The sequence below is a fragment of the Lactuca saligna genome, chromosome 2 (genome assembly GCF_052625555.1).
Source record: "Lactuca saligna cultivar CGN05327 chromosome 2, ASM5262555v1, whole genome shotgun sequence".
Classification (NCBI taxonomy): Eukaryota; Viridiplantae; Streptophyta; class Magnoliopsida; order Asterales; family Asteraceae; genus Lactuca; species Lactuca saligna.
In genome coordinates, this window is record NC_136418.1 from 131,090,614 (window position 1) to 131,105,219 (window position 14,606).

The 14,606-nt window shown below is 35.4% G+C and overlaps 1 protein-coding gene across 1 annotated transcript; it reads right to left on the reverse strand.

The window, feature by feature from the left end:
- Positions 1-1,588: 1,588 nt before the first annotated feature.
- LOC145031632 (uncharacterized) lies at positions 1,589-2,186 on the reverse strand. The gene has a single exon (XM_078980226.1). The coding sequence runs from the start codon at positions 2,112-2,114 to the stop codon at positions 1,728-1,730; it is 387 nt and encodes a 128-aa protein (XP_078836352.1). The 5' UTR covers positions 2,115-2,186; the 3' UTR covers positions 1,589-1,727.
- Positions 2,187-14,606: the final 12,420 nt, after the last annotated feature.

Genomic DNA, 14,606 nt, shown 5'->3' on the forward strand with positions numbered 1-14,606 from the left:
TGCTATGCTAATGACCGGTTAGGTCGGTATCCTTCTTAGAGTATGTTGTGTTACGTGATCTGCTAGATCGGTATGATTGAATATGAATTGTTATATGATTGTATGTTATGTGCACATGGTTGTTTGACTGGGGTTGGGTTGAGGCGGGACCTGCTTTGTGCTGTAGGCCAACATACCCAGGGCGGACCGGTTGTTCCGAAGGCCCATCGAGCGGTCCGGATAGGCTGTAGGCCCCACGAGGGCGGACCAGACGTGCCGAGGCTCCGAGAGTGGACCAGGCCGACTGAAGGCCCGATGCGGGCGGACCAGTCATACTGTAGACTCAGAGAATGGACCAGGTGGGTTGAAGGCCCGGTGCGGGCGGACCAACCACATTGCAGACTCGAGGGACATGACTGGACTCGGAGGGTGGACCAGGTGGACTGAAGGCCCTACACAGCGGACCAGTCATACAGTAGACCCGATATGCATGGCTGTTCTGTGATTCGATATGATATAGCATGTTATGTGTATGGTATATGTGGTTGGTATTTTGAGGGTATCTCACTAAGCTTTCGGACTTACAGTTGTGGTTTAATGTTTTTCATGTTCTTCAGGAGACCGTGGCAAGGCAAAGGCGTGATCGTTCCGCTCCTCATGTTTATGTTTTATGATATGGACCTAGGAATACTCTGATAAATAAATGTATTGAAAACCTTTTTGTAATAACTTAATGAATTGGGATGTTTTTGAAAAGTTTAAATTTTATTGAAATTTTTGATCGTTACAAGAGCTTATTACTTGTTTGTTGATTTATTTGTAAGATGTAACTGTAAATAACTACATAAGCATTAAAATAATTCTTAAATTTGATCGTTACAAGATGCTTATTACTTGTTTGTTGATATATATACGAAATGGAAGTAATTTAGTATGACTAAAAATTTACTTATAATTGTCATAATTTTGAACCACATAAAACATTTTTTATTTTGAAGTTTGGATTTCAGCTCCTCTAGTTATAATTTTGAACCACATAAATATATATATATATATATATATATATATATATATATATATATATATATATATATATATATATATATATATATATATATAGGGTTAGGTTCATTGAGACCACCTATATTTTGTGAGACCGTGAGACGCATTTTTTGATTTTTTTTGATTTTTTTTTATTTTTTTTAGTTAATTCATGTTCCGAAAATAATATTTAAAAAAAGAATTTTTTGATTTTTCCATTTATTTTGCATTTTAAAATTATTTTTAGAATATGTACAGTGTAATATTCTATTTAGAATATTTCACGTATTTTTAAAAAAAAAAATACATTTTTTTTAATTTTTTTTTATTTTTTTTTATTTTTTTTAGTTAATTCAAATTCTGAAAATAATATTTGAAAAAAGAATTTTTAGATTTTTCCATTTATTTTGCATTTTAAAATTATTTTTAGATTTGGTCTCACAGTCTCACAAAATTAGAATGGTTTCAAATGAACCTATATATATATATATATATATATATATATATATATATATATATATATATATATATATATAAATGAAATCAAGTGTTCGATCTATGAAAAAAATTACCCACAAATACACAAGTAATATATATAAGAATGATAATCTGAAGAATAACAAGAAAAAGAGAATCTAACTCAAAAGAGAGAAAAACAAAAACAAATGTGGACCGTATAATTAATTATATAGAACATGCATTCATCTTCACATCAAAGTAACTGCAAAAAATGCTCCGGCGAGTGCAGTCCCAGCGATAACAGCTCTGTTGACCCAGCCATCAACAAAGGTGCCGCTAGGTGGAAGATCAGCTGGTGGTCCGGTGGAGGGACCTGGCGATGGAGCACCGGAAGGTCCACCCGGTGATGGAGCTGTAGTAGGGGATACAGAAGAAGGTGCAGGAGAGGGTACAGCCATTGGAGATGGTGAAGGAGAAGGAGAAGGAGAAGGAGATGGAACCGGTGTAGGAGCGGGAGATGGTGTAGGGGCGGCGGTTGGAGAGACTGTAGGGGTTGCGGTGGGAGCTTGTGCTGTGCATGAGCTGATGAAGACAGCAATGAGCATCAAGCACTTGAACAATGTCGAAGAACCCATGTTTATGTTTTCTCACCTTCTTTTTAGAGAGATAGAGAGAGTTGATGATTTGTGTATGAAAGACTGTAGAGAAGTGGTATATATTTATATAAAACGAAATAGATGTAATATAATTTAATTATAATAGAAATGAGTGTGGGATTCGTGGAAGATGCTACAAATTATGACACAAATTATACGCAGTCAATTATTTGGATTAGACCAAGTCATGAGTGATTGTTGCATTAGTGAGTTAGCCAACTCATGAGTTCATGCTAAGTGTTTTTTTATATAAAATCAACGAAAATTTCAATTTTATAAGAATGAATAACTCATTTTTAAAAATGCCTAAAATAAGAATCAAAATTGTTTTTTTTAACTCTAGAATATGTTAGAGACTAATTATTACATGATATTAGGAGTTGCATTTTATTGACAATAATTCGAAAATTAAACGTCTTTAGACATAAAATAAATTGTATTTTATTATATATAATTAAATAATTAAATTATAATGTTTGCTTGTTTTTCAAACTTCATACGAAAAAGGTAATTGAACGCAACCAAATATGAGGCATGGAGAGGCCAAACCAGCTGTTGCCAGAAGGAGATTGCAAGCAAAGTGTCTTTCATTTTTATATCACGTATTGGTCTATATTACATATTTTAAATTAAATATCAAAACTCATGATTTATGATATATAGTAGAACGAGTAAACTCTCAAACTATAAAATAAATACATAATATTCCTAAGAAGTTGTTGATGTATCAGAGCTAATTCTAACAAAAATATAAATATAATATAGATAATTTATGGTCAATATCATTAAAAAATAAGATATTTGCTCTTTCAAAATTGAGAGTTAAAACAATTTGTAAAAATAGCAAATCTTGAAAAGCCATCCCATGGGTGGGTGGTATGTCTTTGTCTAATTACTTGGCATTTTGTAAATAAATAAATTTCTTGTATTTGTATCTTTTAAAAGTTTAAACCTTTCACCAACTCTATATATTCGTCCGTATACGGACTATTGGCTATTAATTTACTTTTACACGCTTATAAGAAACAATTAATATGTTTTTTTATTTTCTCTTTTTAAATAATACTTGAGCTCTTTATTAGTATTAAGCTCGGGAACTAGATGACTTCTTCTTCGAAGCTTGGCTTGCTTCATCAATTTCTTTATCGTTTCTTCAATACCTATAATATCTATACCAAAAGATCTTGGTATAAAACAAAATAGTATTACCGTGTCTCAACAACAACATCAAATTTTTAGTTCGGCAAATCAACAATATCAGATCAACATGATCAAGAAAAATTGATTTACATATTTTTACAAGAGGTATATATTAACTTTGATACAAAAATAAAAGACAATTAAAATAAACTAACTAAAAAGAAACTACACTTGTCGAGCATTAAAATAAAATAAAGCTATGGTTTAGAAGAAAATCAATTTTATGATAATTCTTGTTTCGTGTTTGATTTAATTATATATAGTTGATTTATGGATTGATGCGTATACAATTTTAACCTATTTGGTACTAAGTAATATTAAGAAGCTCTCATATCATTTTACTTGTCAAATTATCTAATTAAAATAAGCTTTTTAACTAGATATAAGTGTACTAATCATAATCTAAACAAGGTCTTAGATTTTGATTGAAAAGTTACACTAAGTTTCTTATAAGTTTTTCAAAAGCTTCCTAACAACACTCAATACTTTTCATAAGTCATGATAGCATAAAAGTAAGTGATTTTATGTGTATAGTGAATTAAATCTACTTTTCATAAGTGTGATAGCATAAAAGTAAGTGATTTTATGTGTATAGTGAATTAAATCTTAAGTTAAGAACCAATCCATACTTGTTATTTGTGTTCATTCATCACTTACACATCTTATAAATTTACTACTAATCAATTTAATTAATGTGACCATTCATGAAAAAGGAAACATAAATCGAAGTATTTTATTAAAATCAAAACATAAATCACTAGTTTACAAGTCTAAAACATTAATGAGAAACAGACGTATTAAGGTAATTAAATTTTTAGTTTGTTCACATATGAGTAACTATTTTTTTTTTTTTTTACACATCCAGGTAATGAACTTTTTGAAAATTTTCACATATGACCATTATGACCGGCTATACTAGGTTACATCCATTCATAATGTATGTAAACACTTCTAAAAAGTTCGTTACCTAGATGTGTGCAAAAAAAAGGTTACTCATATGTGAACAAACCGAAAAGTTAATTACCCTGATAAGTTGATTTCTTTTCTTTTTTTTATTTTACCTTCTAATTTGGATTTTGTATAAAATTTAACCTAAATGGTAAATATTTCTAAAACCACGCCATTTTGGTAAATATCTTTTTAAAATACACTACTTTGTTAAAAAAAATCTAGATTTGACATGGAAAAAAACGCATCGTCGTTTTATATAATTATATTATTTAAAATATTAAATATTAAAATTTAAATTTACTAGAGACTAAAGGTATCAGAAATAGAGACAAAAAATATAAAAAAACACATTGTTTGATGAGTTAAAGGTTAGAATGTTGTTAATAGAGTTTCAGGTTTTGATATGCATTTCAAGTTATGATTTTTAATTGATTTGGTTCTCCAATTTTTCTTTCTGGTATCAATTTTCTTTTCCTGCAAGGATTGTGACGCATTGGGTTGTGGTGGTAGGAAATTCGATGAAAAGACAGTGAGTTGTGGTGTTGGTTCGCCAAAGTTGAAGGACCGAAAAAAGAAGAGATGGTGAAGACGTCGATGTCACTAAAGATGGAAATGAAATAGAAGTTGAGAATGATAAGAGATGAGATGATGATTAGTGGGACCTAAGTTAAATTTCCCAAATGTGGTTTCAGGTTTAGGGTGAAGAGATATATAAATGTAGGGTTTATTAATTTTTTTTAATATATAAATATAAATACATAAATAAGAAAATTAGTTTAAAAAAAATAAATTAATAAGGGCACAATAGTCTTTTTAGATAAGACAGAGACCAAACACGCAACAAAAATAAACAATAAAGACCATCCAAATTAAAACAATAAGTTAGGGACCAACCACATAAATTACCCAAAACCACAGGGACCATTCGTGTAATTTACTCTTACCTTTTCAGCTTGTTCACATCTGGGTAACTATTTTTTTTCGTACTTATCTAGGTAACGAACTTTTTGGAAGTGTTCACATATGACCATTATAACCGGATATAACATGTTATAACCGATCATAATGGTCATATGTGAACACTTCCAAAAAAATTTGTTACATAGATGTGTACGAAAACAAAAGTTACCCAGATGTGAACAAACCGAAAAGTTAATTACCTTAATAAGTCTATTTCCCAACATTAACCCGATAAAATCAACCACACATAGTCGAAATAAGAACTAGAACCAGAAGACGGGGAGGGGGACCCGATCATGGCAAAAAAAGAATACTTCAAAATATGTATTTGATAGAGGTTTTACAAATCTAATGGCAAAAATACCAAATAACAACTCCAAAATGTGTTCTTCAGCATTCTGATGCTTCAAAAACCGTTCTTCAGCCTCTAAATGAGGAGAAAATAATTTGGGGTTTGTATTTTTAGTTTCAAAAAGCTTGGGAACTTAGGGGTGTTCCTAACCGGATATCCAAAAATTCGGACATTATAATGTATTAGGATGTACTAAATCGGATATCCCAAAAAATCAATTCATTTAATAGTTACAAGTTAAAAAATGTGGTAAATGGCATATTAGTCTTAATAACCGCAAGTCATGAGAAATGAATTTAGTTTGATTTTAATGTAATACAAGTTAAAGAAAAAATGGATTGAAGTCTTAGGAGTGTTAGGATATGAATTTTTTATGATAAGATATAAACCATATGCATATCAATGGCTTTATTCTAATTTAAATGATTGAAGGTTTAGGAGTTATCAAACCTCGAACAAACAAACCACATCATTCGTTCTTATTAAATTGGCTTGATTCATTTAACTGACTTGGTAGACATGATGCATGGTAACAAAATTGTTTTGATATATATAACTATCATAGCTTGTTTGTTTAAACCGAATTAGTTTACACGAGTGAGATTAAGAAGCACTTTGAATCGACAAATAAAGTTGTTTGGTAGTCTTTGGACTCAAGAGGCCAATGAAAAGGGATTCAAGTAAAGTAAAACTTTAGTCTCCCGCTTTAAATTTGAAAAAAAAATTGTATATCTTTTTGGATTTTAGTTATCTGAAATATCTAGAAATTTCTAAAATCATTATCCGAATTCAAATCTGAATTTTGGATATGAACTTTTGGATAATTTTGCATTGTATTTTTGGATCGGATCTTCATATTTAGATAATTTTTATAACCTCAGTAAAACCTGATTTGATCAAGTCACTTTAAAAGGTAAAGTGACCCAATCGAGTCATGTAACCTAGGACCAGAAACACGAAAAAAAAAAATCTTTTGTTGACTTTTGACTCGACTCGACCAAGTCAAATTTACACCAGAGGGTAACATTAGAAAATTGGTTTTAACCAATTTCTAAAAATAGGGTTTTCCTAATTTTGAGCATAAATTTCAAACCCAAAATAATATCAAAATTGACAAATTATTATATGTTTGCATTCTCCTCCATGATACATTCGTTTTGATATATCATACGTCCGAAACTGATTAAAGATGAATGGGAAATTTCATGTGACGTGCTACGGCATCTTCTAGAGTATGGTTGAGGCGAAGCGAGATAAATTGGTCCAGTTGATTGTCACAATCAAGTCGGATGGAGCGGCAATCTTGATCTCGTAAAGAGATTTGAGTATCAGGTCAGGTTTTGACTCCATACCTGTTACTTGTGAAGTGACATTGTCAACCATGGAGTTAGCTGTAGTAGTGTTGTCTTGGAGTTCCAACAAGGAAAACGACTCCACAATATTATAATTAGAGGATTTCATGTCCGAAGGGGAACTTTCAGACTTGTGAGCATCATCATCTTTGCTCTTTTCCTCATCACGTGGAGCTTCTTGAGTAGGAGAGTCTTGATGACCTTCTAATGTGTTTTATGGAGGAGGAACAACTTCATTTTTCTCAAGTTCAACATTTTCATCCAAAGCTTCAGAGGATGAAGAGAGTCCGAAATGAAATGAGCTTTGGAGGAGGAAGGCTTCTAAAAAATGTTGAACGAGGTGGGAATAAGAATGCCTCCGACAGTTGTGCTACCATCTTCAAAGAGGATTTTGTGACATCCCCAAATTCACAGACATTTAAAAAAAATATATTTATGCTTATTTGAAAATTATAGTATTCATTTTTAAAGAATAATATTGCGGAATTTGTTCCCAGTTTACATGATAAATATATTATCAAAGCATTTCCAAAGAAATGTATTTTGTTTATATTAAAACTTTGTGATGTCATTATCAATATAGAAACATAAGCATAAACATACCTTACATTCGTTTACACTAATGGTTTACATCTCCTTTAATCTCTTAGTGTAATATGTCTTCGCATCGATACCTGTGATACAAATAAAATGAGTGGGTCAGGTTGGGAAACTTGGTGACTACAATGGCTTCTCAGCATTGTAAGTCTTATGAAATCGAGGCTCACTCTTCTGCGTATAGGGGTGAAAATGTGGGGCTTGGATTCACTAAACTTGTGTGCGAGCATGTGTCCTGCGGGTACGATTGCACCATCGGTCGACCATAAAAGTTCAAGGACCTTTTACAATTATTTTCTTTCTCATAACTAAAATTGTATCGGTTATAAACCCGAATTAAAAGTCATTAATCATAGATTTTTGGTTTTGATTTTTTGATTAATTGTGCTCTTTAATTTTGACAGTTACGATTTGGTATTTAAGATTCTATTATGTTTTGTAGTATAAATAAAACACATCAATGACTGATTGAGATACACCCAGTGAATCGATCTCTTCTTTCTCTCTATCGTCTACTTTTGTTTATTCCTATTGCTACAAAAAGGTATTTTCCGGCCAAATAAGGGTTCAGGGATCTTGAAAACCACTTACCATTGTTGTATCATGCGAAACAAAAAAACCTATATCAAGCGAAATTGTGTTAATGACATTGTGTTAAACATAAACCTCACAAATAGTTTTACTATTTCTATTCATTCATACTTTTCCTGTTATATTTTCCTAATAGGTGACTTGGTCGAGTCACTTTTTTTTGTCCCGATGCATGATTTTTGTGGACTAGATCGAGTCAAACCCAAGACATAATTCGACTCAGCCGTATAATCTTCTAGAAAAAATGTCAAATCATAAAATTTTGTCTTTTTCATTTAGCGATGTTCTTCATGAAATTTGGACAACTCTTTATTATCCTCCAAAGCATATTCCAAACCTAGTACCACCCGATAACCATTAAAAACATACAAATCAACTAGTTCCATAAAATTACATAAAAATCCCTAAATAAATAAAACATATGAGATGCATCTAACAAGTATAAAAAATAGAGTCCCAAAATAAGAGTTATATGAAATTAACATATATTATTTTATTAGATTTATTTTGAATGGATATGAACTAAAGGTATATATAATATACTATATATAAAACGAATGACATTTCCCAGGGTGGCCATCTCAAGATTCTTTGAAATGTAAATCAAGAATGAAAAATACAAAAACAATAAATCATTTTTGGAAGTTAAGAAGAAGACATCCACTACATCCAATAGTCTTATATGAGTCGCCTAATTAAACGACACCACACCACCCACTCGTATCTCCTATTTTACTTCTGTTTATTCATCGAGCCATCCTCCGTTTCTTATCAAATTACCATATAGAAAGTTAATTTCTATTAAACGTTCGTTGAGATGATGACACCCGCATGACACACATTGTAAGCGCTGAAAATATGCAAATCGCAAAAGAATTTCAAACACCTAAAAAAAATCTTGTGTATAAGCTCACGTTCAACCATCTAAAGGATTTGACAAATTATGTTATGGTCGGCTTCTTGTTGAGCCAAAATTTTGTTGGTGTTTTATAGTAAGGTTAGATATACATCGGAAGAAAAACATTTATGATACGAAAAAACAACAAGATCAACAATGAAACATTACAGGTTAAAAATACATAACATCACTTTTAAAGCATGTTTGAATATAATATTAAGCTCTGAAAGAAATAATTTATTTAAACAGCTACAAAAAATCCAGAATAAATTTTTGGCATTTTAAATAAAATGTTACATCAAAATATACAAGGGACATCTGATCAATTATAAATAAATTGTAAGCAAAAGTATATTGTATTAATTTCAAAGACCAACATCATAATCTTCAAGATGTATATGACAAATACTCTATTTCTAAACTAAATCCATTCTACTTTATGTTACCTTGAGACATTTTAAAATACTAGTATTTTAGGATGGAAGACAAATGAGATACACATGGTTATATATATATATATATATATATATATATATATATATATATATATATATATATATATATATATATATATATATATATATATATATATATATATATATATATATATATAATATTTAGGAACAGTGATTTAATCTTATTGGTCACTTTTAAATTTGTTTTTCCAACAATCTGCATTTTTCCCTGAACGTGGGTCGGTGGCATTACTGTTTATTGGCGATATGTGTCGTTTCCTTCAACCTGATTACTTTAGTCCGTTCTATGTGTTTCTCTTTGTTATTCTACGTTTCTTTGGTCCAATAGAATGCTTCCAGATATCTCCCACCGACTTCAGCTCGATCCTCCACCTCTTTACCTTACCGTCTCAGATAAGCAACTTCATTTCTTCACTTCACCCTTGATCTATACTGACGGTTTCCTCCCCTTCTACCACCTACCTCCAACACTATTTCAAGCCCTAAATCGGTTCCATCGCCTACTGCTTCGTCTTCCACCTTAAAGCAATCAAACACGGAGTCTCCGATGTGCTAAAAAGAGTCATCATAGTGACACTCGCAGTAGCTCAAACTTCGGTTTCTCACATCCACTTCTGATGACTTATCGCCACTGAATGTAACCAATTTGTTGTAACGACCTAAAAATACGATCCAAAAATTTTTGTTTTAATATTACTAAAAATCACATCATCCAATGTCATGTATAACAAGAACCACAGAAGTAGTACTCAAAAGTCATAATAACTGTGTCAAAACAAAACTGTATAAATCATAACAAAATGTCTTAATAAAACCCCCATGATAAAACTGAAGTTGTGGTGTGTGCGATGCAATCAACCCGAGCTCTTCCCTTTGCTAGCGGAAGTACCTGAAACCAAAACTGAAACTGTAAGCACGAAGCTTTGATCTCCCCAAACTACCACACACCATACAAATATACAAGCAACTAAGAGATACGGGCCCCACCCATTCTCATGGAGATTCGGGACCCACCCACGCTCCGCTGTCTAGGAGATTCGGGCCCCACCCACACTCCGTTATCTAGGAGATTCGGGCCCCGCCCACACTCCGATGTAGGAGGTTCGGTGTAACAGCCCGAAATCTCAAGTATTGTTAAAATTACATTTCGGGTGTTTTAAAGGGGGGACTCGGCGAGTTGGAGCCAGACTCGCCGAGTAGGATCGCAGACCTGGTCGCGGGTTCGCGACTGGACTCGACGAGTCTAGATAGGGACTTGGCGAGTCTGCGCTGTTTAGCGAAAACCCTAGCCGTTCAGGTTTGGGACGTATAAAAGGGGATCATTGGCCGTCATTGTTCTCTTTTAGCCTTCTGAGAGGAGCCCTAAACCGATTACGTGCATTTGGAGCAAGGTTAGAGGCCATGGGTGATTGTGAAGGAGTTGTTGTGCAAGGAAGAGAAGGTCTTGGCTAAAGGAACAGCAAGGGAGTCACATGCTGAAGATTGGGGACACAGAGAATATATCATCCAGGGAGCTTGTAGCTCGGCGGATCAAGTGCAAGTGATTTCAGGAGTTGCTAACTTCCAGTATCCACGAGGTGAGTCTTCTCACTATACTGTACCCGGAAGGGTTTGACTGTGTGACCGGAAGGTCGGATATGATATGTGTTATACGTGCCATAAATGGTAAGGTAATTGCTATGCGTGCTAGGTATGTTTATATGGGCCGGAAGGCAATATGTTATGTGATTGGAAGGTCGGATATGGAATATGATATATGTGCTATATGTGGTAAGTTAAAGGTATCATGTGCTGTGTATGTTTATGGGCCGGAAGGCAATATGTTATGGGCCGGAAGGCAATACGTTATGTGACCGAAAGGTCGGATATGTTATGTGCTATATGTGTTATATGTGTAAAGTTAATTGTTACGCGTGTTGTGTATGTTTATATGGGCCGGAAGGCAATATGTTATGGGCTGGAAGGCAATGTGCTATGGGCCGAAAGGCAACACGTTATGGGCCGGAAGGCGATTATCTCATGGGCCGGAAGGCATTGTGCTGTGGACCGGAAGGTCGGGGCCTGGAAAGGCGTATGTGCGTAAGGTGTATATTGGGGAACTCACTAAGCTTCGTGCTTACAGTGTTTTATGTTATGTTGTTTCAGGTTCTTTCAGTAACACGGGATGGCACCGGATCGATTGTACACACCAAAGAAAGAGTTGTACTTGGAGGATCCTGGTTTTCTATTCAAGTGAAAATGGAACTATGTTTTGTAATTCAATTATGAATGAGATTTTAAACAAGCGTTTTAGTATTAAATTGATTATTTAAATGAAAATTTTGCCTTGAAAATCACGGTGTTACAAATTGGTATCAGAGCCTTGGTTTGAGGGATTCGGACGCACCTTCGGGTAAATCTGGACTCAAACTGAGGAAGTAAGAAAAAGTTTTCAAATAAATAGTTTTCTAAAAGTGAATAAGAGTTCAAAGAGAAAGCAAGAAGGAGCAGTGTGTACAATCAGCCAGAGCCAAACGATGATTTCCCAAAATACCCTTACTTTTGTGTTATGAAATATCTATTATGCACTTTATGAGATATTATTGCATGCTAGAGACAGGCTAGGTATTTCATATCTTAGGACTAGAATGGCCTAATTTGTGATGCCTTAGCCTAGGGTTTGTTGTTATATGTGCGTTATGCTTTTGAGTATGTGATGAGTGAGAGTATCCAATTAGAACGCACGAGGGGTAGAGCTACAGAGTTCAGTGGTACTTCCGAGGATGAGCCGAGAAGGTGGAGCTATCACAGATAGGGAGTCCTATGTATTCTTTGATGCTCGAATGCTGCTTGCTTTGTGCTTTGTAGAACTCTCGATGATGGGAGTCAGCTACTAAGTGAGTATGACGATATTCAGGAGGTAGATGGCTGGCATCATTAGGATCTCTTCAGCAGCTGATAGCAAAGAAGTGGGAGGACGACAGAAGGGGCTAGGGAGTAAACCTAGCCAGATGAGTACGCTGGTAGAGTAGAGGATTTCGCTGGGGAGCGAGCACGCGCGATGGGGTTGGTGAAAGAGCAGGTCGAGCAGCTACTTAGGAGCTCTGGGATGGTCCGTGTGGAAAGTATTGGTAGATGTGGCAGGTAGTATGGGCCCGTACTACTGAAAGCAGAGGACCCATACTTGATACAGGGAGCATTCTGAAGGTCCTAAAGAACGGCTTGAGGAGTGATGTTATGGTTCGAGTACCATACATCGAGACGGATTGAGGAGTGATGTTATGGATCGAGTACCATACATCGGAGCAGATTGAGGAGTGATGTTATGGTTCGAGCACCATACATCGGAGCCGACTGAGGAGTAATGCTATGGTTCAGGTACCATACACCGGAGCAGATTGAGAAGGGATGTCATGGGATGAGCACTATAGTTTGTAGTGAATGACGCTTGTGATTATCTTATTATCTGGTCATGATCGATGAGGTAGAGATTGGACACTATGGGTTTTCGGCCTGTAGACCCTGATTGAGTATGGAGAGGCGTTCCTCGAGAGGAAGGGCGAGGGCCTATCAGAGTATTGTGGTAAGGAGTTAAAGGGAGAGGAAAATTTCGGTCTGAGTCGAGCAATCAGTCGATAGAGGAGAGGTCACCTTCTAGGTGGGTAGTGCCATTTATGTTCGTGTGCAAGACACGAGAGGCCTGATGTTTCAGTTTTGGATTTGGGAGTACACCCTGCAGGTCGTTATCGATAATGATTTCCCTCAGAGTATCAGGTAGCAGGTGTGCCGCGAGGCAGTGACTTATCGTGAGCAGACAGTCAGTTGGGACTGAGGTAGTTGAGAACCACACCACACCTAATTGAGAATAGTAGGTTGTGTTATTGTGGTAGCAGTGGGGAGTTCAGTCGAGTTTTGCAGTGCAGAGAGTTTTCGTTTATGTTGGGAGTGGGTCCCTGTCCTTGGGACAATTCCGGTGTTGGAACATGGGTTGATGAGTTGAGGTGAGAGGAACGATGATTTTGCGGTGCAGTCTATGAGCCAGGGATGTTATTGAGCAGTTGAGATGCTTAGTGTTAGATTGGTATGGGATTTGGAACGATCAGAGGCAGTCGTGATGAGAAGTTCTTGGAGAGTTAATCAGAGGTTCAGTGTATAGAGGGTTGATTGACTTCCTTAAGGGGGGAATTATCGGGCATGCGTAGCACTTCCTCGGAGCAGGTGCGATTTCGCTGGTGAAAAATAGTCGTGGGTTGGTTGAGTGCTAATTGGTGATGGTTCGAACCCTAAGTGGGGGAGAACCGGGTGCAGTATGTAGGAAGGCAAAGATTTGTCAAGAGTGGTTATAAGTGAAGTATAGAGATATGTTGTAAGAAATCATGAGACCAGAGGTGTCGGTGATCGAGGAAAAGGGTCAGAGTGAGTTAATGCGGGAAGTACTTGAGGAGGAGAACGAATGTATCCATGACAGGTGTTTAGTGTCGTTGCAAGTAGATAGAGAATGATTGGGTCGGTATGCGCATCCTTGTTTGGATTTTGAGTGTCGGGAAAAAAGGATTCGAAGAATTATCAGCATATTTCGTAACGTCAGCGTTTTCTCGTATTCCAATCGAGAAATTAGATGCACCGAAGTTGTAAAGTGGGAAAAAATATAGATTTAATTATGGGGTTCAGAAGGAATGTATTTTGTGTCTACATGATGCTTGGGGCAGGAGATCGGTGGTGGTGGCAGTATTCTGGGATATTCGGGTATGATATCCTTATTTTGGAGTTATTCGGGAATCCTGAATTGAATCAACGTGTGGCATATCAAGTATCTACGGATCTAGGGGGAGTCTTCGAGTATGGGCATCCAGGGAGATTATTTGAGAGAGTGGATTTTCGCAAGATGGTAGTTTGTTATGTTGATTGCCTCCATAGTCTGTGGTGGATATTCGAGTCGCAGTACTCACTATTCAGAAGGTGTTGTGATACTGCGTGGAGTCGCAGTACTCACTAGATGGCAAGAGAATTTCGATGTTGGAATGTTTTCGAGCAGTGTATGAGGTGGAATAGTTTTGAGTTTGGGTAGCCCTGGTATTGAGTCTTTGGAGCTTGGATGTTGAGTCAGGGGCGAGA

Bases quoted from the DNA above. Each gene is read 5' to 3' on its own strand.
- LOC145031632 (XM_078980226.1), bottom strand. From the start codon at position 2,114: ATGGGTTCTTCGACATTGTTCAAGTGCTTGATGCTCATTGCTGTCTTC.